Source organism: Diaporthe citri (genome assembly GCF_014595645.1).
Source record: "Diaporthe citri strain NFHF-8-4 chromosome Unknown scaffold_3, whole genome shotgun sequence".
Classification (NCBI taxonomy): Eukaryota; Fungi; Ascomycota; class Sordariomycetes; order Diaporthales; family Diaporthaceae; genus Diaporthe; species Diaporthe citri.
In genome coordinates, this window is record NW_025064848.1 from 1,552,416 (window position 1) to 1,576,912 (window position 24,497).

Below are 24,497 nucleotides of genomic sequence, written 5' to 3' on the forward strand. Positions count from 1 at the left end.
TACATCGCCTCCTCCCGTCATGCAAAATGACAGAAGCACATCCATGGCTTCAACAACAGTCTTCCGTCCCTTCCAGAAGCCTTCACTCAAGCACCAAGTTGTCCTCAAGGGTAAAATCGGGTCCTCCTTACAACATAGACTACTTACTCCAGACAGATCAGAAAGCATAGGATATACACATCCAGCACCAAATTCCGAGCAACCCCAATTCCAACATCATCCTGCGGGGTTCAAGCCTGGACCAAAGGTTCTCTTCCGTCCCAGCGCCACGGCGGGCGGCACCAAGACCAACTCCACAGATTTCCCACCTAGGGTGCTAGATACGCACTGTAATGTACCCAAGTTGTGGTGGGTGGCAGGGGGTTCGGGCCGTGCCGGGCGTAGACTCCCCCCTCCCCTTCCTGCAAGACACCCAAGAGATCAGACCCCCTGGAGCCGCGCGCGCGCACACACACACACACACACACATAATCCTCAAACATCAACTCCACCTTATCTTGGAGAGTTTGGTCCATCGATATCGGCTTCGGTTCCGGTAGCCGAGAAACCACACCCGGGTGGCATTTACTTATCGAGATATGTCCCGCAGACGTCATTTGGTGAAATTGTGTGTGCACTTGCACAAAGAGATATGCATCTCATATTCGTCCCGTCGTTCCTCCTTCCATTGCACGGCTGATCGAACATCTAGAATCGCTGCCTGAATCTGCGAGATACTACATGCCTTTGACGGTTCGCGAAAAGGAATATATAGAGCTTTAACTACGAAATATATATTCTTTCGCCTTCTGTGGGCGCCGCAAAATGAAACAGCAAGGAATTGACAAATAATACTGCCTCCCTGTGCTATCCGAGCGCTGGAAGCCCAGCACAGGTCGGGCACCACGCCTTCGAAGCTTCCCAAGACCGAGTACGTACTATTGCGATACAAGTAAAGCTATCATCTACATGAGGTGCACTCCCATGCTGCCGGACTGCAAGTGGAGACCTCAGTGCCAGATGAGCCTAGATACGGGTTAAGCCTGTATCCCTTTTGTCTTAAAAGAGCTTGCCATACTACCTAGATACATACGTAGACATGTTATTAGGGCACACGTTTTTTCCAATACCAAGCCTGGATGCTATGCACACACTCCGCTGCTTATGAATAACAACATTTCTCGTATACTGATGTACTATTCACTGTTTGGCCACCCCCTTGTCAATCTTGCATATCGCACCTTCATCGCTATATTTTCTGCCAATTTTTCTAAAGTCTGACATGCATATTCCTCTCTTGGTTCCGGTTGCCCTGGGGATCATACCGACAGGTTGAAGGTTGCGGGATAGTCTCAATGGCCTATTTCTCGTTACCTCTATCCAATGACCTTGTGCAGAGGTGCGTTGGAGGCTTCTCAATATAAAGCTGCTTTCAGCTTTGAAAACGCTAATTCTGTCACAGAAGGGAGAAGAGCTTGTCAATCTAATCATGTCTCTTATCTGTCTGGGCTGAGGGTGGTCTCTATGCCAAACAACTTGTTTGCCTTCCCTCCACTCTAATGCATTTATCTCGACGTCCTCCGCCACCACCACGCTACCCCCCTGTTGTCTCACCGGCTTGCCTCCGATGCGCCCTCTCCAGTTCAACGAGCAGAGATGTCCCCATCTCCACCGAAACCCCCACAATTTGTGGTGTCTGACAAGACCCCAACAGTCATGGCCCACGCTACCGTCAAGCTTGAGTCCTCCTGCAACAAGACTCATGAATGCATGCGGTCGAATTGCGACATAAAGCCGAGACGCCAAAATGCGAGGATACTCCTGTAAGAGCCCCAAAGAGCAGGAAACAACCAGGGTGGATGCCAGGCCCACACGACAGCTGCCCTTGACGACAATGATTATATGCGGTGGCCGTCTACAGGGCTGAGAACACGAACAGCTGTATCGGCGTGTCAGCAAAGGGCCCATGTCCGCAGGGGTGGTCAGGCTTACATTGTTGGTGGCCGCAATCGCGATGCTGTCCTCGAACGGATGCCAGCTCATGTGCAAGATCTTCTTGTTGAAATCAATCTGGTCCGCATCCGTCTCCTTGCGCATCCTCTGTCCTGCTCCAGCCGGGCTGCCAGCACGGGACCCGTTCTTCTTACCGCCATTAGCGGTAGGGCTCGTAGACGAGTTGATCGGCGTTGGCACGCCTACTTTCTTAGCCTTGAACGCCGACTTGTCTGCCTGTAATACGACCTCGACCTCCTTCTCTGGGTCGGACGGGTAGATCATGAAGTTGTTGTTGTAGCTTCCCGTCATGACGTTCTTGGAATCGCCCGAGAAGACGACCTCAAACTTGTCGAAGATGCTGTCGTTCTCATACGTGTCGCAGAGCCTTGGTCGGAGATGTTCGTGGATTGGGATCGTCTTGACCGGCTGCCTTTCCATGTTGACGTCCCAGATCTTGACCGTCAGGTAGTCTCTTGACAGGATATACCGGCCATCGTACGAAAACCTAACGTCCGAAATCGAGGAGATGATTTCCGAGAAGAACGACCTTGCGGAAGGGTCCTCTTCCTGCTCGAACACTGTGAAACAGACGTTATTCAGTTTGCTGGACCCTGTCAGACTCTCGGGGCGGGGGCTTACGTTTAGCGTGCTGGTCGCAAAGGGCACTCTCGCGCATGTCTGCCAGCTTGATTGTGCCCTTGGAACTAGCGTACATGAACCAGTTGCAGCTCATGGGGTGGAACTCGGCAGCTGTGATGACCTCGGTGAGCTCTTCCATATTCGCAGGCTTGATATCCACGATGTTGAAACTTTGGTCTTGGATGTTGAGGTTCCAGAGGTTTATGCGGAGATCGTCACTGCTGATAAATGTCTCGCCATCGCTGTTGACCGATATGCTGTTGATGTGGTAGGCGTGCGCGTTGGCATAAGTCTTCCGCGGTACAGCGGCCACTACTGTATCGTGGTGGGTCAGACGAGGCAGCTTGAGGTCGGACGCATTCTTAATGACACTTGGCAGAGCCCGCGGCCCGCCGCCGCCACCGGCGATATTCCCGGGGGTGGCCTCGTTGGACAGATTGTTCTCGGCCACCACCTTAAGGGACTTCTCGAAAACCTTCCACAGCTTGATCGTCTTGTCGTTCGTAGAGAGAAGGTAGTGGGAGGCATTTTGTCGTCGACACCACTTGATCTTGTTGATCTTCTCTTCGATTTCGAGGGACTTGAGGTAATCGAACTCGGGCTCGTGAGATTGGAACTCGGTGTGGAATTTGTACTCGCAGGTTTTTTTCTGCTCGGCACGTCAGGCACGTCCCGCAACAGCACTATCATCGTCCATCCGCCGGACCCAGCTACTCACTGTTTCGTTGCGCTCGAACAGGACAACTCGTCCACCCTTGTCACCTGTTGCCAGGTAGTTTCCCGTATGGTCGAACTCAACGGTAGATATGATGTCGGCTGGCTTCAAGTCAGCACGGTCAACTCGGGACAGCGTAGAGGGCTTGTTGTCCGAGGACATGTCCATACCCTCCGTGATATCCTCAACGTCCCCCTTGTCTCCGAAGCACCTAGCGGGCGAGCTACGTCAGCAACGTGGGTATCACAGGGTCAGCAGGTCAAGCGGCGGCGGCTAGCAACCCGACCCGGGACTGAGCAGATGGCAGCATGCTGGCTGGAGACCAAAGCAGCGGCACGGATCAGAACATACTGGGTGAACTTCCATGTCGGCGAGCCCGGTTCTGCATCTACCATCGTTGCGGGTCGAGGAGGTGTAGGCGAAGGTCGGCCTTCACGCTACGACGGGACGTTGGTAGAGGGGGGACGATACGTGTGGGCGGGGCCAGGTTCGTCGTATAGATTAGGCGGATGGGAGGGCCGTCTATGTGGATACTCGATGCAATTGTTGAGCCGATATGGTGGTCGAGAAATGGGAGGGCAAGGATGGGGGCGTTGCTAGGTGTAGAGCTAAGGCAGGTGAGTATGGAAATGCAGAAAGAGCCTCAAAGTCGAGCAGGACAGGGCAGGCAGGGCAGGGCTGCGACTGTGGAGGAGCAGAGACAAGCTCCTGCTGGGCTTGGCTGACAAGGTGTCCAGGGACGGCTGAGGCAGAGGGTAGAGGCAGAGGCACTGATAGAGTTGCGGTAAGGCGTCAGGCGGGTGCGTGCCTGCTGCTGGTGCTATTGCTGTTGCTGCTGCTTCACGCGACACCAGTCTCGTTGCGTGTTGCTTGTTGCGGCGGTCACAAAGAAGGGCAGCGGCGACTGGGGGGGCAGCAGAGAAAGTGGGCAATGTAGAGCAGAGCCTGAGGCGAGTGCAGGGCGGAGGAGGGCGAGGCGAGAGAAATGTGACACCCACCATAGACAAGAGACGGGCCCGAGGCGACTGCAAGATGCGGAAACCAACCTTGGAAGCAATCAGGATGGGTTTGGTGACGATGATGCGGGGTATCTGAGAAGGGATTGTGATGAAAAGGAGGCGAAGATGTCACCGAGGAAGGGCTTTGACGTGGACGGGGGCGCTTTTACTCTGAGCTGCTCTCTGCTTTGCTGTGCTGGTGTGCCGTGGTGTGGTGTGGTGTGCTGGAACCCTGGGTCGTGTGGGTGCTGACAACGGGGACTTGAGCTTGAAATGGGGGCTTGGTGTTGGTTGTCCGACGCGGGCCCCTTCTCTAGGCCGGGTATTTTAGACGCCCAGCGGTGGGCTACTGCCCCTCCTCTGCAGGACCTGACCTCAGCTGTCTCGGTGGCCCTAGGTTCGGTACATGGGTTACGTCCAGGCGGTCCTAGTCAGCCCTTGCGAGGTTCACCCCGTGTCCACAGGTACAACCGTAACTGCATGAAATGCTCCCATCGCCCTTTTCCCTACGTGACATGCATGGAATTCAACAATAAGTCCTCCACTTATTGGCCAAGGTTTTCTGTCCGGCGGAGAGTCCAGATTGCCGGGTCTGGATCCAACCTAACAAAGCACAGGCAGGCCAGCGCAGACGAAGTAGTCTAGACTGGCTACGGAGTTCATGGCCTGCCTTCCAAGGTACAACCGAGGATATATCTGCCAAACCGGGTCTGCGCACAATTGACAAAGGACCTCCCACTCCCCCGACCTCTGCAAGCCACAGGCATGGCATGATATGCATATTCGACCCTGGCTCGGAGCCAAGCCTGACGCTCATCTTGTGTTGTTGCTAGCCCACCCGGCCGGCTCGCACATATCACTTGCTCGTCGAGCATCCTCGTCATCCACCGTCACAACCTACCCTGCTACATCTCAGTTCCCTGATCTCTGATCAAGTGACGTCGAGAAGCGGGAGCACTGTCACACGATATTCAATTATCACGACTGGATCTATTCGTCGACACCTCACCAGGACAATCTTTTTGGGACAGCCGCCTTGCCAATTTACGACCTGCAATTTGTTTCCCGGTCTGTGCAGTATGGAGCCTGGAGCTGATGGGAAGCACGGGGCTGGTGGCCATGTCGGAGACCAAGGCAGAGGAAACGGGAAAGGCAAAGATGTGGTCAGAAGCGAAACGGGTCAGGATCAGGATCAGGGACCTTCAAGACCTCCAGAGGTCGAATCAGTCATGGCCCGTGTTGGGAGGTCTGCCGCAGGTCTATCACAAAGCGTGCTGCACGGCAAACCAACAGCCAGCGATGTTGCGAGTCTCTCATCCTCGGGAAAAGCTGGGCCATCATCAAGTAACGAGCCTCGCGCTCTGGGTGAGGCATCCTCCGCTTCAGCGAGAGCCGGCACAGCCGGCAGCACTGGTGGCTTTCGGTCGGCCCAGGCAGATGCTCACGCCGCAGCTGAAGAAGCTGCTTTCTCCGACTTCCTGGACGGCACGCCCGCGTTCGTTGCGACAGAACAGACAGACCTGGATCAGGCATGGCAGCGAGCCAGCGGCGGTGCTTCAGAAGTACCAGGGACCCAGGCGCCGCCTCGGCTCGAAGGCGCGTACTCGGTGGCCGAGCAACAGGCTCAAGATGGCGTGGAAGTGGTGCGATTGCTCTCGCAGGTCACAGAGGAGGCACCGGATTTCGAGGCGGGCCCTACGGTCACTGAGGAGGAGATGAAGAATCTGAGGCAGGCACTCTTCGAAGAGGGAGCCTCGGCTCAAATATCGGCTACTGATTGGAACAACATCCTCAACTTTGTACCAGACTTCTTGCTAGGCGAGAGTGATGGTCCTGGACCAGGGGCATCTTGGAGCAGCCACATGAACCTGGGAGTGACCGAGCCGGCAGAGGCAGGTCAGATATGGCTGGAGCAATGGAACCGGGTGCTCACGGGCTATACAGACGAGGTCTGGGGCGACCTGGGCTCGCTGGTGGAGGAGGCCCGGACAGAAGTGGCACGGATGAAAGACACCAAAGATGAGCCTGCCACGGGCGCGCCAGCAGTAAGGCAGCTGCGGACCATCCTCACACGCGTGCGAGCCCGTTTGTAGATGGAAACGGAAACGGCCTAGGGCCCACGAGGCGGCACGCGAAGCAGCTCGAGGTGGGTGCGCAGACGGTCAGCCGATCCAGGCACGAGGGCACACCTGGCCATGCCTGGGCACCACCCGGGAACACTCGGGCACTTCCAGGACGCCAAGAAGTTCCGTCCATCTTCACATGCTGCCCGCCATCTGTGTGCAACACTGACCACTGCGTGACAAGTATCCAAACCAGACGGGACTGTCTTCAACCCTACCCCACGCCAGCCAAATCGAAAGGGTCCACTTCGAGACGGTAGCGACACCAATTGACAAATGCGGGGTTGAGCCGGAGCTAAGGGGTTGCTCTGCCGACTGCAATGACATCACAACAATACCTAGGATCCAGCTGTGGCAGGCCTCGCTTATTACAAGGGTATGCTCCCGGCCGAGAAGCCCAACACCAACACCACCACCTACCCTAGGTGCCTGGCAGGTACCTCCGAGTAGGGAATGGTGGAGGGCGTGGACAAGAAGCTCTGGTCGGCTTATCATCAGGGGAGCAAGATCAAGCTGCAGGAGCTGTAAGCCATTAAAAACGGACAGACTGCTATTTGATAATTTGGGCCTGGATGCATCGCCGGCTACTGCCAGCCAGCCAAGAATAGGCCAGTATCGCTGCACACCCAGCCACCTCATTCGACATTGACCAGCCAGCTTACTTGGGGTTGCTCGCCTCACTCCTCGGAACCTTTCGAGTCCTTCTGGATCTGTACTCACCTTTCAAGTCCTCCACGTCGATCAATACTTACTCACCAATTGCATCATCGTCATTTGTTTGGCTCTGTTCAAATTGTCGAAGGAAAAGCTGGTGACTTCAACAAGGCTTTAAGATCCATCTCTCAGGCTCCTCAAGTCGACCGTGTGCCACGCCTGGGGTAGTCCATACATTCGGCCCGCCGATCATCTAGTCTTGTTGAACATCCGATTTCTTGATACTTCGGACCCGATTTTCGACTTGGATTTGTCCCCAGGGGACCGTCAGATCATCATGAGACGGAGACAACTTCTCTCACTACCCCTCCTAACCATCTCCCTCCTCCTCACAAACACCCCCGCAGTCCTCGCCCAGCTGCAGCCCTTCTTCCCAGCCGAGACGGCCACACCCACCGCGGGCCGGCTTCGAGCCGCACACCCAGTCCAAGAACTCTTCGCCCGCCAGACCGACGGCTGCATCGCCGGGACCAACAGCTGCGCAAACCAAGGCTCCGCCTTCAGCGGCATCTGCTGCGCGGACGGCCAGACCTGCGCCCTGGACGCCGACAACTCCCCGGCCTGCTGCCCCTCCGGCGCCGTGTGCACCGGGACCGCGCCCTCGAGCTTCCGGCCCCCGACGACGACGGCCGTCAGCTACGTGCCCAACAATTACTTCAGCTTCCCCTACATCGCGACCTCCTTCTCCAACGAGGGCGCCTGCTCCCGCGCCGTCTCGCAGTGCAGCGCCAACTACGCCGCGTGCACCGAAGACCTCGGCGGCGGCGGCGGCGGCGGTGCCGTCACCGTCGTCGTGCCGGCTGGTAACGGGCAAACGACCACCATCGGCGCCAACGCCGGCGCCACACTGCCGACGGCGAGCGCCTCGAGCGTCTGCCAGAGCCTGAGCAGCGTGGCCTGCCACTCGATCCAGGGCTCGTATTGCGAGGCCGGGTCGACGGCCGGGTTCACGGTCGGGAGCGCGAACGCGGCGCCGACGCACTTGCCGTGTATGGGCGTCGTGGCGGGGGTTGCTGCTGGGGTTGGGTTTGGCATGATGGGGATCTGAGCATGACCGCGTTGTGACAAGATGATGATGGTCACCAGGTGGGAGGTGGTGGGGCCAGGGCTCGAACACGGGATGGATGACATGGACGGGTCCCCGAATGCCATGAGTTACGAAAATATGGTTCTTGGAATGTCTTCTTTTCACTAATGTTTATTTACATTGCGAGTCAGCCCCCATCTGTGGGGGACTCATCACAATGGCATGGATTGTACATGATGGGTGGCAGAGCCTGTTTACTATGCCATGGAGATGAACGTAGATATCCTGATCACAACGGCAGAATTTGGAATAGCTGTTCGAGGACTGGCGGCGTACATTGGAACGGTATTTCAACCCAGACTTTACACATCCAAGTGCCTTGATTTACATAGTTTTAAACCTGGGTATTTAGACCAAGCAAGTCAAACCTCCCAACGCCCTTGCAATCGTGACAAGAGCTGGTATGGTGCTCCTAGAATTACAGCATATAGTCCACCACCGGCATGGTCTCTTCCAGCAACAGTACACTCTCTCAAAAACAATCACCCCAATGATCCACAAGGACCTTCGAGAGCTAGTCATCATCTAATCTTTTCTCATCGCTCTCCTCGTCTTCTCCTCGGCCTTTCTTCTTCGCCCCTACCCCGTTCGCCACCGACTTCACCGTCCTCCACGTGCCCTTCTGCATGTTGTTCAGCTTCTCGTCTAGCACGTCCGAGACGATCATCAGCAGCCGGCTGAAGAAGAACAGGCTCATAAACGACAGAGTGGCTATCACGGCGAAGCTGATCCAGTACGTCCTTCCGGTCCAGCTCTCGCTCTAGAAACAGGGAAGTCTGGGTCAGCATTCATTTGACACTTGCTCATTTTGAAGAAGTGATGTTTGTTTCTTCATCTCCTGCGCAGGACACATTAGCCGCCCGAGGATGGGGGGCACATACCAGCTCAGGGATCTCCACGGAGAAGTAGGACGTCATGAAGGAGATGGGCAGGAAGAAGACCGAGAGCTTGGCGAGCAGGGAGGCGGAGCGGTTGAGCTTCGACGTCGCCTGGGAGTCCTTGAGGGCGAGCAGATTGAAGTAGGTGCTGGACAGCGACGACTTCTCCTCCAGGTACTCGTCGATCGTGTCCATCATTAGCAGCTTGAGGCGGTCGTTGAGCCGCGCGAACCGGTCGTACGCCTTCTGCGATAGCTTGACACCCCTGGCCGGCGTCCCGTTCACGTTGGCCGCCATGGCCTCCTTGTCGTCGCTGCCGGTCTCGGTGCCGAGATCCATAATCCCCTTGAAAAGCTTCTCGTAGCTCTCGAACAGGTGCTTCAGTTGACGCAGGTCTTTGCTTCTCGCGTAAAGTATCTTGATGATGTATGAGGAGTCTCTGTCTTTGTTGTGTCGATCCTAGCAGGCGTCAGTCGGAATTGAGCGGTCACGCTTTCAAGCTACTTTATCCGGTGAATACTCACTGTGATTTGAAGCACTTCGTCAGTCTGCGCAAATTCCTGTTAGCTTTGCGTGCTGAGAGACGACTAGTAGCGGTCATTCTTACCAGCCCTCTCAGGGTCATGCTAGAATCCTTCAAAATTGAGATGCCTGCGGAGTAGTCTTCGAAAAGGTAGTAGAACAAATTGGCTGAACCGTCCACGTCGGCTTCTGACTCCTTCACGGTTGTCCTGGCTGCAGGTACAGAACCACGCTCGGACCTGGGCTTCAGATCCGATCTAACGCCCTTTGAAGAAGAAATCCGCACCAAATACTCCTTGATCCCTATCGTTGAAAGTTGAGACAGAAGAGCCCTTGTATTTTTGCGCATGCTCTGCAACTCATCCAGCCGCAATTTTGAGTGGTTGACTTTGATGCCCTTAGGGATGTCGAGGTAGACAGGTGCTTCTTGGATTGATATGACAGTATCTGGTCTTGTCAGTAATACAGTTGCAACGTGGTAGTTTTAGGACTCACGGTCGCTTGTCAGGATGTACCAAGCCCAGTGCTTCGGTGGTACTAATTGAGCAGATGTTTCATAGACGCGACCCAGTTCTGGTGACAGGAGCTGCTTGGGTCTCTCATGCAACCAGTTGGCTCCTATGCAGATGACTTGGGCGTGGTCAGCACGGGGCAACCTCTCTTCTCTTAGATGCGGAACACTTACAGTCGGGGCCGTGGTCGACGGTCGTATAATTGTAAGTGCCCTGCAAGAGCTTAAACATGTCTAGATCCTCGTCATCGAGCTTTGGGGTGCCGGCTCCAGTCTGCTGCACTACCGCCGGCCTTGCACTTGTGTCATCATTGACGCCCTGCTCCGGGTCTGACGTCCGCAATGCCGTGGTTCTCGACCGAAGGCGGCGCCAGTGATCCTGTTTTACAGGTTCAGAAGAATGTAATCTCTCTGCTAGTTGTTGCCTCGCATCGTCCCATGTCAGGATGGAATACCTCAAGCGGGTTGAGAACTTGTAGCGGTGGGCAAGCTTCTTGATGACTTCGACATTATTGTTGACGGACCAAAGGTTGCTGGGCGCCGTATGTCAGCTACTAGGCTTGTAGCTATGAGAGCGATTGCACGTACATCCAAGTCACAGGCAGGTCTGGGTCACCTTTGCCCGGCGCGGTCTGGTGCACGAGGGCGTCCACGTCCTGGTCTGTAAGGTTAGTCGCAATCTTGGCCTTCTCGGCCCCGAACCGAACAACGAAGTTGGACGTGAATCGGCTGGTAGCCTTTTCCATAAATTCTTTGTAAGTCGCAGGGTCGTCGAAGTCGTGAAACTGCTCATGGTAGTTGTTGAAGACCTCGTTCACAGGAATTGGCTCTTTCTGAGCGGCGTGAGCCGCAGCTGTCGGGGTGTCTGGGGCACCCATCGTCGAAGGCTCTTGGAAAGCAACAGAGTGAACTGTTGCTGAAGGTGATTTTTCCATCTTCGCGGGAAGAAGTCCAGGTGAAAAGAGACGGATGTACGGTAAAGGAATGCGCAGCTCGCAGAAGCGCGCTGGTCGACTATTGCGCCGCACAGCTGCATGTGGCTTCTTACCTGGGCTTGTAGGCCCTGCACTCATGGGGTCGCGGCCATGGCCAAGCTACCTACCGTGGTGGGTGACACTGTGACCGGTCCCCAAGACCAGGGTAAGCTGCACGAGGATCGCGCAGCTGAGGGTGTCAGTCGCACCCGGGCGTGTTTGCCGCGCCAGGTCCCGAGCTGCAGCCTTTGGGGGCTACAATCTATGGTTCAGTAAGCGCCCTGGTGGACACGCGAACTCTACTGGACGTAACCAACAGCAATCGCCATATTAGACTAGGTAGGACACAGATATCGTACTGTAAGGAGATGGTCCACAGTCTCGTCGGGCAATGGAGCGGAGCCGAAGTCGCGGGACGGCTCCTCCCTCCTTATTAGCCGGAAAGATGGGGCTCGAGCTGCAGTGGCAGAGTGGCAGCTGCCAGGATGAACGATGACGGATGGATGGATGAGCAGGGCAGGAACTGTCCTCCCAAGATTGACGCGCTAGCTCGAGATGGCCGGCTGCCGGGCTGCCAGGCTTCCCACGCTGCTGGGGATCATTGGCGGGAGGACAGTGCAAGTCGAATCGGCTTCCAGACCCAGGCAGCTGGGATGGGTTATTAAATCCGGCTGCAAGAGTCGAGCAGGGCCGGAATTAACGTTCATCCCAGTTGTAATAAGCGACTTGATTTTTTTTTGGGGCCTAGCCAGAGTCGACGCCTCGAGCCTCGAAGGCTTGTCCAGCCGCCTTGTGGTGGTCCGCTCTAAGTATAGAAGCGCCGTGCCACGGGCCGTGGCTCATCCAGGCCCGACCGGTGCGGACACCCTGCACAGCATTGGCGAGAAGAAGCAAAAGCGCCCGAAGAACCTTTTGGTTTAGGGCACATCCTTAGATAGCATGTCCTGGATCCTCCAGGCTTTCCTCTGCAGTGCGACCCTTCCTTCAAGGTTGCTGGGATCACAGTGTGCAGATGGCTGGGTTTTGGACATGCATATGCTCGGCAGGGATGACGTCCTGGGATGAACATGTCGCGAGGTATCATTACTGTTTGGGCAGAGAGCAGGAATTCTCACTGACACAACTGTACAGCTTACAGCATCTGGACGATACTCTACTCAATGCGGCCGTGTGATGGTGAGATCTGGAGATGACAAATGCGAAATCAGCCAGGAACGATTTGTGCAGGAGGGAATACATAGCGAATAACTGTTCCCATGCGTCCTTTCAGAGCTCATGCTCCAGGACGGACGGACTTGTGCAGTGCATTGGCTCAGCGGTACTGCAGCGTCCCGTTTTGCGAGCGTCCGTGTTCACACAAATAGAGAGCACAGCACTGCCAGCGCTCGCCAAGGAAACAGTAGAGTAATTGAGGAAGAATTTGGTCGAGGGCAATCGATGACGAGGCAAACAACGATGCAACCCATAATTAGAAGCAAGTGTTCTTCAACGGTGATATTCGTGAAGTGCTTGTGCATCTCACAGGCACCATATTTACGGAAGAATGCTATGGTGGTGGCCGGGGAAGGGGGTTGTTCAATCAAGCCCAAGGGTTTGTAACCCTCCCGCCTTCCAATTAGTCGAGATGAGCAGTTGGAGAATATTGGAAGCTTGGGGAGATGCTGGCAGAAAGCAAGATGCATTGGCGTTGACCTCATCTCCTCTCCTGCATGTCTAGACTAGGTTTCGCACTCCAACTCAAGTCAGCATCTGACCTCGTCGTGGTAGACTCACTGGCGTGCATGCATCTTTTCGGTCGGCCCTGCAGCATTGATTTCCAGCCGCCTTGTGTCTTCTGCATTCGTCCTGTCCGGTGGCTCGCCAATCTGTCATCGGGGCGTTAGTGCCCGACTTCCAAGGTTGACTTGCCTCTTGCTCCATCTTAATCAGCGGCCTTGCCGTTCCCTATCCGACCTCCTTTTGAAACACTCAAACTGCCATCTGGATGCCGTGCATGACGGCGCATGACGACCGCCTCCCCGCCGCTTCGCAATAACTGATTGCGCCTTTTGCTCCTCGCATCAGTGCCTCAAGCAACCGATCCGCTCTCGCTCTTTCGTCCGTTCCCATTGAACGACCCAGAAGCCCACCGTGCTACGGACCGACCGGCCGAGAAGCTCGAACGGCCAGCTCAGCCCAGCCACTCGGAACTGCAAGCTGAGAGCCCCCCGGTTCGCCCTGCCGACACCGATACCCAAGGTCCACAGCGCATTACGGAGTACTCACATAGGGGCATCGCTATACCTCGCCCTTATTTACTTTTCCCAGCATAGCCTTTGGTTGCTCCTGCTGCAGTCGACAACGTACAAGGGGTCTCACCGGGTCCGGCCGAGTCGTTATCATGGGCTTCCTCGGCGTCTACAGAGCCATATACGACTACGCTCCTCAGTCTGAGGGAGAGCTGCAAATCACCGAGGGTGACCTGCTATACCTCCTCGAACAAAGCTCCGAGGATGACTGGTGGAAGGTCAAGAAGAAGGCCAGCGCAGAAGATGAGGAAGAGCCTGTCGGCCTGGTCCCGAGCAATTATATCGAGCAGGTGAGTCGTCTTCCATCCCGCCCTGGAATCTATCCATGTCTTGCCATGGTGTCTGATGGCCGGTCATCTAGGCACCATCCATCGACAGCGCGCGTGCCCTATACGAGTACACGAGACAGACCGACGAGGAGCTTTCCTTCACCGAAGATGCTGTGCTCGAGGTGTTCGACACATCAGACCCAGACTGGATTCTAGTCGGCTTCAACGGCGACTATGGCTTCGTCCCAGCCAATTATATAGACATGGCGGACGGCGCCGGGAACGAGCAACCATCGCCCGCTCCCGAGCCAGAGCCAGAACCAGAACCTGCTCCTCCGAGCCTGCCCTCGAGACCTGCCGCCCCTCCCGCACCTTACGTCGAAGACGAGCCCAGCCCGCCCCTCCCAGCGAGGAATCTTCCCCCAGAGCCAAGCAGCCCGCCCGCTCCCAACCCGGCCGCAGCTCTCGCGAATGTCATGGGTGCCAGGGCTCCAGAGCCCCCATCCGTCCCTCGCGAGACTCCCCCTCCTCCCGCACTCAGCATACAACCGTCGACGAGACATGAAGAACAATACGAGGAGGAGATATCCCCACCTCTACCGGCACGGACCCGAACCTCGACAATCCAGTCCGCCATGTCCAATGACCGCACTGATAGCTTGTCGCCGCCAGCGAGGCAGTCTTCATACCGTGACCCATTCCCGCAGTACGAACAACAAAGGCGACAGTCTGCCGCTGGGGCCCGCGAGTATGAACCGCGGTCTCAAGACCTATCGCCTGGTGGGTTTCACATGTACAATATAAATGAGATGATATCCATCATGGGCAAGAAGAAGAAGATGCCGACGACGCTGGGTATTAACCTTAAGACGGGGGTTATCCTGATCGCTCCAGAGCACGCACAAGATGGGCCATCGCTGGAGTGGACTGGAGACAAGATGACGCATTATTCTCGGGAGGGCAAGCACGTGTTCATTGAACTTGTGCGGCCCAGCAAGAGCGTGGACTTCCACGCCGGCGCAAAAGACACAGCCGAGGAGATCGTTGCCGCCCTGGGAGAGCTGGCCGGAGCAATCCGTGCCGAGGGCCTGCGGGAGGTCATTATGGCTGGCACCGGCAGGGAGCAAAAGAAGGGTAAAATGCTTTACGACTTCATGGCCCAGGGCGAAGACGAAGTCACGGTAGCCGACGGCGACGAGGTCATCGTCCTCGACGACATGAAGAGCGAGGACTGGTGGCAGGTCCGAAGGGTCAAGAACGGCAAGGAGGGCGTTGTGCCGAGCAGCTACGTGGAAATCACCGGAACAGCACCGGCTCAGCCGGCTTCTATGACGGGTGTCAACGCGGGCCGGTCTACGGTTGCCCAGAACCGGCTCGAGGAGGAGCGCTTGACCAAAGAGGCGGTCAAGGCAGCTCGCAAAGAGGACGGGAAGCGTGCATCAGAGGTAGGGCCTGGAATGCGTTTGCCAGAAAGAAGCAGCAGCTTGTCTGCAAGAGAACAGAATGGTAACGCCTCATCACAGCGGAAACGCGAGAACGGCCACAGTGGTAGCTCCTCGCGCTCCAGTAACAAGTCTAGTAAGTACTCGGGCTGCATTTGTCTGGGCCATACTGACCGGCGTCAATCAGAACCCGACCCCTCCAAGGTGCGAACCTGGACAGATAGGTCCAAATCCTTCAGCGTCGAAGCCCAGTTCCTAGGTATGAAAGACGGCAAGCTCAATCTCCACAAAGTGAACGGTGTCAAGATTGCGGTGCCCGTAGCGAAGATGTCGGTCGAAGATCTCGAGTATGTGGAGCGAGTAACTGGCATCTCACTAGACGAAGACAAGCCCCTGTCAGAGGTCAAGAGAGCCAGGTCTCAGCGGCAAGGCGCTTCAGCCGTCGGTGCTAGTATCGAGCAACCCAAAAGGCCCGAGTACGATTGGTTCCAGTTCTTCCTTGACTGTGAGATCCAGCCTGGGCTGTGCGAAAGGTATTCTCAAGCTTTCAACAGGGACAACATGGACCAGTCCGTTCTTCCAGATGTCGATGCTTCAGTTCTACGAACTTTGGGTCTGCGAGAAGGTGACATTATTAAGGTCATGCGGTATCTGGATAACAAGTATGGACGCAAGAAGATGGGCGACGAGGCACAGGGTGAAGGCGGTCTATTTTCTGGGCCTGGAGGTGCTCTGAAGAACAACACTGGCAGAGCCCGCCCTGAGGCAAACAGGTCAGCCAGCGACGTTGTTGATGGCAAGGCCCTTGGCGGAAGCGAAGCCTCCTCTCCTGCAGTGCTTACACCGGCTACGACCACATCTGCCGTGTCAACAGGGAAGGCCGGCGGTTTTGATGACGATGCCTGGGATGTCAAGCCAGCAAAATCTCAGCCTGCGGCACCAACAACACAGACTGAGGCACCGCAACCGGCGCCGGCACCAGCCCCGGCTCCCGCTCAACCCGAACCTCTCAGGCCGGCTCTGACACCAGGAATGCAAGAGCTATCGCTCTTGACGGAGCCTTTACAGCCAACAAAGACGGCTACTCCTGTTCAGACCTCGCCGATGATTACGCAGCCACCTCCGGCAGCTCCCGCCGCCGCTCAGGTCCCACAGCTGACCGGAGCCACGCCGGGCTTCTTCTCCGGGTTGCCCAATGGCCAGCAGCAGCAGCAGACCACACCGCTCTCGCAACAGCTGTCCCTCGCGAGGCAACGGCCGACTCCACCGACAGGCGTTCCAGGGCAGGCTGGGATGATACCTCCGCCTCCCGCGCGGCCTTTCTCTGCACCTCAGTCGGCACTGCCCAGCCAATTCAATCCTCCTCCGATGGCGCCACAGGTGACTGGGCAGGTCGCTCCTCCAGGACAAAGCTTGCAGGAAATCAACCAGCAGCGGATGCAGCAACAGTACATGCAGCAGATGCAGTCCCAGATGACCGGGTTCCCTCAGCAACAGCAACAGCAGCCTGGCATGTATCCTATGCAGACGGGCATGCAACCGCAACAGACGGGCTTCGGCCAGCCTCAGTTCATGCAGCAACAGCCTATGATGACCGGGCAACAGATGGGCCAGAGCCCCTTTGCCGATCCAAGAGCGTCACAACAATTCACGGGCATGCAAACTCAACCCACTGGCTTCCAAGGGCAATTCGGCCAGCCTGGCCAGCAGCAGTTCGGTGCTAACCCACCGGGCGGTGTCAACTCGTACCTACCACCAGCCATGGAACCCCAGAGGACAGGAATGCAACCACAGATGCAGCCCATGCAGCCCCAGCCTACAGGAATGAGCTTCACCCAAGGCTTCGGGAACCATGGCATGCAACAGAACGGTCCGACGGTGCAGCCTCCCGCCGCCCCCTTGATGCCACAGCAGACAGGACCGGCGCCACCAGTCCGCTTTGGCGTGGATCCTGCGGCAAAGAAGATGATGCCTCAGCCAACGGGTCGTCGTGCAAATCTATCTGCTGCCAGTAAGTCCTGCTTTATTCTCAGTGGTCCTTCAACATAGGCCTCGCGACGGGTTGAATTGAAGCTTACATATCGTCTAGCGCCCGACAACCCATTCGGCTTCTAGAGTCTCGCCTCGTACTATTCCACATTTGAAGCCACCCCAATCCTGGGGGAGAGACACGCGGCTCTGTCTTCTGGCGTGTCATGTCCTGCCAGAAGAGCAGGACTCGGATTGCGCAAGAATTAGCATTTTCCAATGCTACTTTCCGGGTCTTAACCTAGAGGATCATAAGCTGCATTGCGTGACATATCCGCGTCCTTGGACGAGATGATGGCAGGGCGGAGTGGGCTCAGTCCCGGATCCAACAAGTTGGATAGATCGCCCGTCCCTGCCTTGGGTTGGGCAAGGAGGGGGAGAGAGATGGGCACCAGCAAGCAATGATAATCTTAGCCTGACACATACGTAAACATTTAATACATTAGCCCTTGCTGCACATGGTCCCGACACACCACTTGACGAAGAGATGTTCTGCGTCGCGTTCTTCGCGTGCTAGGTTTTCATGACTTCAAGTGGCGCCGTGAATGAGTGGCGGACAATAGGTGGGCAATGTTGTATTCTGCCCCCTTACCCGACAGCTCGGTACTTGGTCCAAGTATCAGAGATGTGGGAAGAATCAACCCACTCGTGCTCTCAGCTTGATTCAGCCCAGCTTTGGAGTCCTACGCGATCATCCTCAGGAGGCCCGCTCCCACTTGCGATGAAAATGCCGCCACGTGCGAGCGACACGTCTGAAACAGCCGATGGGTGTCTGTCTGGAGATGCATTGGCGGAAGACGACAGGTTCGTGAGGATCACAATACGTTCTCACACAGGGCTGGTTACCATTTGCAAGGATATTGCTGCGGAGCGTATGTTTTTGCTGTGGGTTGAGTCGATGGGTCGCTAACACTGGGATTACCCCCCTGTCCCTTCACGGTCCTAGACATCGCACTCTAATCCACCGCTAGATGTCTTCCTGGATGAGCTTATGGGATCTGCCGCTTGTCAAAGTCTCCGGGATCTCGCAACATATGTCAGGAGCAAGCGGTGGTGTCTACTATTCGTCCTCCCTCCTCGAAGGAGGCAGCCCTTCAGCCCACTCCCCTTCCCCTTAGCCGCCCAAACGTCGAGAGCTCCACCGCAACCAAATGTCAATACCCCAGTCAAACCGTCACGAACAGCCCTCTCTCTCCACACCCATGCCGGCTGAGGCTGTCACCGTTTCGGAACTCGAGCATCACCGCTCCAATGCCCCTCGCCTAGCGAGTTTGACAGGGCGATGCTATCAGACGAAATGTCCCGAGTCGTGTAGATTATCGATTATCAGCCCTCCCCACCCGTGCAGAGGCGGGCTGAGGGGCTGAGGCAGGCACCCAAGCCCGCGTAGATCTTGTTTCGGGAGCCCGTCGATCATCCTACCCAAAGGGGGGGAGAATCGATATTTCGGATGAGGGGAGAGTACGCGCCTGCGAGGCGTGTTCAGCGCACCGCGATCGGACGGTGAGATGAGGACTCTACGGCAGGAGGGTAGTGGGTGTGGTGTTGACGTGGTAGTATACTGCAGCAGAGGGCGAGGATGGATACATATACACTCGTGAACGGCCGTCCTCAACTCTGGAATTTGTTCTTCGTCCATAATCCATTCCATCATTCTCCATCTTCCTCATTCAACGATTCCCTCATTTGAAAGCTAGCTCTTTCTATCCGATCATTCATTCTTAGTCTGCGACTTCTTTATCTTCACATCTCTATCTCACACACACATACAAAAATGTATCCCAAGATCGCCCTCATCGCCGCCCTCGCCGCCGCCGCCCTGGCAGCTCCGGTCAACGTCCAGGAGCGCCAGCTCGATGCCGTCGGTGGCCTGCTCGGGGGTGCTACTGGCACCGGCAGTGCCGATGGTGCCTCATCTTCTGGGGCAGCTGGCGGTTCAGGTGGTCTTCTGGAGCCCGTGGTAAGTGTTGTCCCCTTTTAACCGCTCTCTTCTGGAAAGAGGGTCCCCGAGCATATACTGATATCTAACCTCAGACCGGCCTTCTCGGAGGTGTCACCGGCGGCCAGAAGCGTCAGCTTGATGCCGTCGGCGGCCTGCTTGGTGGCGTCACGGGTGGTGCCGGTGGTGCCTCGTCATCCGACCCTGTGGTAAGTGCTGCCTCCCCCTTTTGGGCCTCGTCTTTTGAGTATGTATATTGATATCTGGGTCTCAGGGCGGCCTTGTCGGAGGTGTCACGGGCGGGGCGAAGCGTCAGCTTGACGCCGTTGGTGGCCTTCTCGGAGGTGCCACCGGCACGGACAGCGCTGCTGGTGCCTCATCCTCTGGCTCAGCCGGTTCAGGTCCCCTCGATGCCGTTGTAAGTAATGCCCCTGCCATCTTGTCATCGCGGAGGATGGGCTGGGGTTTCGAATTGCGAGCGGGTACTGATTTTCGGCCTTAGGGTGGTGTTGTCGGCGGTGTCACCGATACAGCTGGCGACGTTGTGGGGGGTGCCACCGATGCCGTTGGCGGCGTGGTCAACGGAGTCGGTAGCACTGTCGGTAACACTGTCGGTGGTGTCGTTGGTGGTGGTGAGTGAACAGATATGCCCCTGACAACCCATTGGAGCTTGAACTAACTTTCCTACTTCAGTCCTCAAGGAGTAGGATCGGATTGGCCTCAGCGAAAGCTGCTTAAGAAGCTCGCCGTGAAGGGCGTTTCACATTGGAGGAGTCATGGTGATTTAATACTATCATCTGTCACTCCAATTCGCCTCGCTATGTTTCGCTGTTGGTGTTGCACAAGTGTACCCAAAATCCTTCCTTCTTTGTATATACAAAGACCTTGTTAGATTTGCAGTGCGGGATACCCAATATCAAGGCCGTTCGAGTGGAACTGTGCCATCAATCACAGTTGTTGGATGAATGCATGATACAATAGAGTGAACGCCTGTGTTGAGCCTTTTTCAAACTGCCAAAGTCGTGACCCGAAGCTTATCCAGCGTTGACGAAGCTGTAATACAGTCCGCTGCACTCCATGCGTCGTCCTTGCTCAGATGGCGATTGCACCGAGCAAGATAAACCTCATGGTGGGCACACCTACTGCATCGCCCCGAGATCATCTCCAATTTCTGGTACGGGAATATTGTGGCGTCTTCTGACTTCGTCGACCTTGTCCACAAGCGGAGAGGCCGTAGCCGCGCCATCAACGGGCTTTTCCTTCTGCTTCGGGGCTTCCTGGGGTGGCTCGAATCGCTTTCGAATGGCCTTGATCATCTTGCTGAACCAGATGCAGTTCAAGGTCGTGAGAGTGAGGTTGCTACCCAAGTAGATGGCAACAAGCCACCCAGGGAGGGGGCCGGCTTCCTTCGCATACATCATGATGTCTTCGGTACCCGGCAGTCTCTCGTCCGCTGGTGTGACCGACATGAACTCGGCGTTGGGTGCGATGTACAGGGCGCGGTACATGTCATACCACACGATCGCGGATTGCCACACACCCCAGATAAGTCGGGCCGAGAAGAAGGTGACAATGAGAATGATGCCATTGTACAGTTGCGCCTTGCTTCCCGTCTTGCCCATCTTGTCAAAGAACCAGTGGATGTTGAGGAACGGGGTCGAAAGCTCGTAGAGGATAAAGACGTTGGCATAGTAGTTCAGAAAAGGTCTCTGTGGCGGCAGTCAGCACACGGAAGGGATTCGGAAGTAACAGCAAGGCCAGAACTTACATATCCGAACGAGTAGACAAGCAGGGCGCTTGTGGCATGAGCGAGGACGCCGAAGCCGAACACATCGACGAAAAGGAGGGTCGTGATGAAGTCCCAGACGAAGTATCCCGCTGCAAGGGACTGAATCATGCCGCTAGCACCGGTATATCCCCATATGCGCGCCTGCCAGTCCATCGTCTTGCGCTCCTCATCGGCGAACATACACCATAGCGCCAGGATGTTGATGAGAGTGCTCTGGAACAAAGAGACGACATGTGCGTCCCAGCTCGCCCTCTTTCCCCGGTGGGTGGGGTATTGCTTGGGAGCGTACTTCATCGAAAGCCATGGCGATATGACGAGGTGGACGAAAAGGTACATGAGGGCAGCGAAGATAACCTCGTGTATATGCTGAGGCAGCACGGTGAGGTTGAATCTTTCAGCGAAAGGCCGGACCCATTCGCTGAGGGCCGGAATGGGCGCTATAAAGAAGGGGTCCTTCATGGTTGTTGTGCCACCGAGGCTTTCCAGCTCGATATTTGGGATATGAGAATAGACGAGGGTTGGCAGCCGCGGTGGGATACGGAGCGTTCACTGCGCGCTCACACAAGGCCGGGAGGATCTTATAAGGCGTCTGAAGCCAAGTGTCACATTCGGGGACTCCGCAAGCCTCGGAAGCAGTCGCGGGTCCGGGCAGGCACACGACCAAGTCACCCAGGTCGGCAACGATGTGCGTGCACAGAGGCTGAGAATCCGTTGGGAACTGCACGCGCCTGTGGAGGTCAAGGTTACAGCGGCTTGAGGTCCGTCCTGTGCTGTCGGCCTGGGTGATCAGAAGGCTGAAAAGATGCAGAATGAGTCTCCAAAATGCAAGACAGACGGTGTATCCGGTCACGCAAGCATTCTGACGTCCTGTGCCACGTCGAGATGGGCTGAAGGCGGTGGCAGGCCGGTAAGATGTCCGTCAAAGAGCTGCATCTTATCAAAGGGTCGACATGACAGGGACCCTGAATTTGTTGGGATTCTTGGCCCATGTACCGGGTACTTCAAGGTCCTTGAAAGATACCTTGGGAGACGCGGGGCAATGGGCGGGGAGAGGGGTACTCTTCAGGGGCTGCCATGTCTCCAGCTCTCGCTGGCAGAGCATTTTCCCATGCAGTCTACACATTATGCTCAGGAGACAAGCAGGACCTGCATAAATACGCGTTTCTGTTCCATAGATTGAACATATGTTGCAACGTCGTACAACTTTACCGGCAGTGATATGGGACTGCAGGAGGTGATCTGCTATGTACCTAGGTATGCTCAGGTATGCAAGAGGTATAGTATGTACCTGGTAGACGGTTAGACAGAAGCGGCACACACTGGACGGTTAACATCCCTGCAGACTGTAGCACTTTAGCGTTTTCCCCTCAGCCTTGTCCTGCGGGTGCTGCATGCCAGGTGCGAAGTGCCTTGTGCCTGAGCTGCAGCCGAGCTTCGGGTCACGCTGGTCCAAGCTCTTGAGGTCTTGCTTGCAGGCCAAGTGTCACCTCCTGCCAGCCGCCGCCTGACGCCATCACAAGGCCGAGGCAGGGCAAGGCAAGGCTAGCCAAATCCAACATCCCTGGAAGGCCTCGCTCGGTTGACTACAGCAACCCCAAGCAGCTCTGCACGGAACAACAGCTGGTGACATCTGGCTGGGCAGTCGTCGTCCGCCAGGCGGTGCACGTGGTAACAAGATGGCAGACCTGCTCTATGATCTCCTGGCGTCACAGCCTGGGTCTGATTTGGCCAGGACTCCGGCGGACCACAGCACTTTGGAGTATCTCAACCACCTGGCATCTCAACCGCTCGCTTCCCTAGACACCAACGAGCCTCAGTCATTGTCCCAGTCATCACACTCATTACTCCGCTCGTTGCAGGGGCTTTCAAAGAAATCATACCAGCCCATCATCGACTCTGCGTCGCATCATGCCTCTCTACAGACTGCACTGCCCGCCCTGGCAGCGAGCACGGCAGAGTTGCGAAATGCAATCCCCAGGTTGGACAACGAGGCCGTCAAATTCTCCAGCACCTACAACAAAGCCAGCGAGAACGACGTACTGGCCAGGAGAAAGCGCGCTCTACTCCTATCAAGAAATGTCGAGCGGCTTGTTGATGTGCTGGAACTACCGACCCTTCTGAACTCGGCCATTTCAGCCTCTCCTCCCAACTACTCGTCCGCGTTGGACCTCAATGGCCACATACGCAGACTACACACACTGTATCCGGACTCTCCACTGATCGCATCAATATCAGCACAGGCGGACGAGGCGATGAGGACTATGGCAGCTAACCTCGTGCTTTCCCTCAAAGCCCCCGGGTTGAAATTGGCCGCCTCACTAAGGACCATCAGCTGGTTGAGACGAGTCTTACCGGACCTCGAGTCCGCTGGGTCGCAGGAGAAGGGGCACGGCTCACAGGACAGAGCGCTAGGTGCTCTTTTCCTGGTGTGTCGGCTGGCGACGCTCATGCACATGCTCAACGCGTTGAATCCTCTGAAGGAGCTGGCAGACCAGGAGAAGGCCAGGCAAAAGTCCATCGGCAGCGGGAACGCGTGGTCGGGAGGACAGCAGACGGAGAGGTTCCTAAAGCGCTACGTCGAGATCTTTCGTGAACAGAGCTTCGCCATAGTCTCCATGTACAGGAGCATCTTCCCGGCATCGGCTGACGCTCCGACAACAGCAGGCGCAGCACAAGGCGACCCCTTGGAACCACTACCCTCAACACTCTCTACTTTCCCCTTATATCTCGTGGACATGCTCCTCGAGACGCTACGCATCTACCTACCAACTGTCAGGGACCAAGCATCCAGGGACAGCCTGTTGACGCAGGTCCTGTACTGCGCGGGTAGTCTGGGCCGTTTGGGAGGGGACTTTGGGCTGTTCTTGGCCGACATGGACCTTGGTAGTGAGGCAGAGGAGGAATGGGTTGAGGTAGTGAGACGACATCGACTTTTGGCTGGACGCTTGGAGTCGATAGTCGGAGACCAGAAGGAGAAGGTTTCCAAATAGGAGCCGAATATATACGCGGCAGAAGAAGGAATGAGACACGACAAACACAACGAGCCGCTCGCCTTGAGTAGTGCGCAGATAAAGCAATGCTAGATACCCTGACATCGAGGATCCCGCGGCCAGCGGGAATAGCGTTGATTCACAACTTCCACTGACCATTTGGCTGTGTCAACCGATTTTGTGCTACATCAGTCCAGTTGTATAAACGTGAAGTACATGGTATCAGCAAGACCAGAGACCTGTCTGACGCTTCGGGTTCCTCGAAGGGTGTTCTCGGGCGTGGCCTGCTTGAAACGACTCGGGCCTTCTGCGGCTCGCCGAACCGGAGCCGGGTCAGCCGGCCAAATTCAATGCGCCGGCCAAAAAGTGGACAAGCTAAAATGGTCTTCGTCATTTCTCTTAAACTTTACTCTCCGCCCTCCGTTCTCGAACCAAACAAATAGTTCTGCGATTTCTGCACTTGGATCCTTGTTACACATCATGGCCCACCCTGCGACCTGAGAAACATCCGTCACTAATCTCGAAAGCAAGCCCGGGCCCAGGAAGCAATGCTCGAGCGCGCGCAGCTCCGTGGGAAACTAGACAGCCACGACCACTTTGTGTCACTCGAGAATAGG

At 56.1% G+C, this 24,497-nt stretch overlaps 8 protein-coding genes across 8 annotated transcripts; 5 read left to right on the forward strand and 3 right to left on the reverse strand.

Moving 5' to 3' along the window:
* Positions 1–1,894: 1,894 nt before the first annotated feature.
* Positions 1,895–3,723, reverse strand: INS49_008036 (uncharacterized protein; the record flags this gene model as incomplete). Its single annotated transcript, XM_043168781.1, has 5 exons — positions 1,895–1,918; positions 1,972–2,552; positions 2,614–3,262; positions 3,332–3,539; positions 3,680–3,723. The coding sequence occupies 5 exons, from the start codon at positions 3,721–3,723 to the stop codon at positions 1,895–1,897; spliced, it is 1,506 nt and encodes a 501-aa protein (XP_043026461.1).
* A 1,832-nt stretch (positions 3,724–5,555) lies between these two features.
* On the forward strand, positions 5,556–6,419 carry INS49_008037 (uncharacterized protein; the record flags this gene model as incomplete). The annotated part of the gene is made up of 1 exon (XM_043168782.1): positions 5,556–6,419. The coding sequence occupies one exon, from the start codon at positions 5,556–5,558 to the stop codon at positions 6,417–6,419; it is 864 nt and encodes a 287-aa protein (XP_043026462.1).
* A 1,021-nt stretch (positions 6,420–7,440) lies between these two features.
* Positions 7,441–8,211, forward strand: INS49_008038 (uncharacterized protein; the record flags this gene model as incomplete). Its single annotated transcript, XM_043168783.1, has 1 exon — positions 7,441–8,211. One exon carries the CDS (start codon positions 7,441–7,443, stop codon positions 8,209–8,211), a length of 771 nt encoding a protein of 256 aa, XP_043026463.1.
* A 553-nt stretch (positions 8,212–8,764) lies between these two features.
* INS49_008039 (uncharacterized protein) lies at positions 8,765–11,039 on the reverse strand (the record flags this gene model as incomplete). Its single annotated transcript, XM_043168784.1, has 7 exons — positions 8,765–9,010; positions 9,132–9,587; positions 9,653–9,676; positions 9,736–10,097; positions 10,146–10,280; positions 10,336–10,694; positions 10,750–11,039. 7 exons carry the CDS (start codon positions 11,037–11,039, stop codon positions 8,765–8,767), a joined length of 1,872 nt encoding a protein of 623 aa, XP_043026464.1.
* Positions 11,040–13,515: 2,476 nt separating this feature from the next.
* On the forward strand, positions 13,516–17,249 carry INS49_008040 (uncharacterized protein; the record flags this gene model as incomplete). Its single annotated transcript, XM_043168785.1, has 5 exons — positions 13,516–13,713; positions 13,785–15,137; positions 15,216–15,270; positions 15,322–17,145; positions 17,224–17,249. 5 exons carry the CDS (start codon positions 13,516–13,518, stop codon positions 17,247–17,249), a joined length of 3,456 nt encoding a protein of 1,151 aa, XP_043026465.1.
* Positions 17,250–18,936: 1,687 nt separating this feature from the next.
* Positions 18,937–19,808, forward strand: INS49_008041 (uncharacterized protein; the record flags this gene model as incomplete). Its single annotated transcript, XM_043168786.1, has 5 exons — positions 18,937–19,122; positions 19,197–19,310; positions 19,376–19,519; positions 19,604–19,733; positions 19,795–19,808. 5 exons carry the CDS (start codon positions 18,937–18,939, stop codon positions 19,806–19,808), a joined length of 588 nt encoding a protein of 195 aa, XP_043026466.1.
* Positions 19,809–20,240: 432 nt separating this feature from the next.
* Positions 20,241–21,349, reverse strand: INS49_008042 (uncharacterized protein; the record flags this gene model as incomplete). The annotated part of the gene is made up of 2 exons (XM_043168787.1): positions 20,241–20,810; positions 20,870–21,349. 2 exons carry the CDS (start codon positions 21,347–21,349, stop codon positions 20,241–20,243), a joined length of 1,050 nt encoding a protein of 349 aa, XP_043026467.1.
* Positions 21,350–22,566: 1,217 nt separating this feature from the next.
* INS49_008043 (uncharacterized protein) lies at positions 22,567–23,880 on the forward strand (the record flags this gene model as incomplete). Its single annotated transcript, XM_043168788.1, has 1 exon — positions 22,567–23,880. One exon carries the CDS (start codon positions 22,567–22,569, stop codon positions 23,878–23,880), a length of 1,314 nt encoding a protein of 437 aa, XP_043026468.1.
* Between the last annotated feature and the right edge of the window lie 617 nt (positions 23,881–24,497).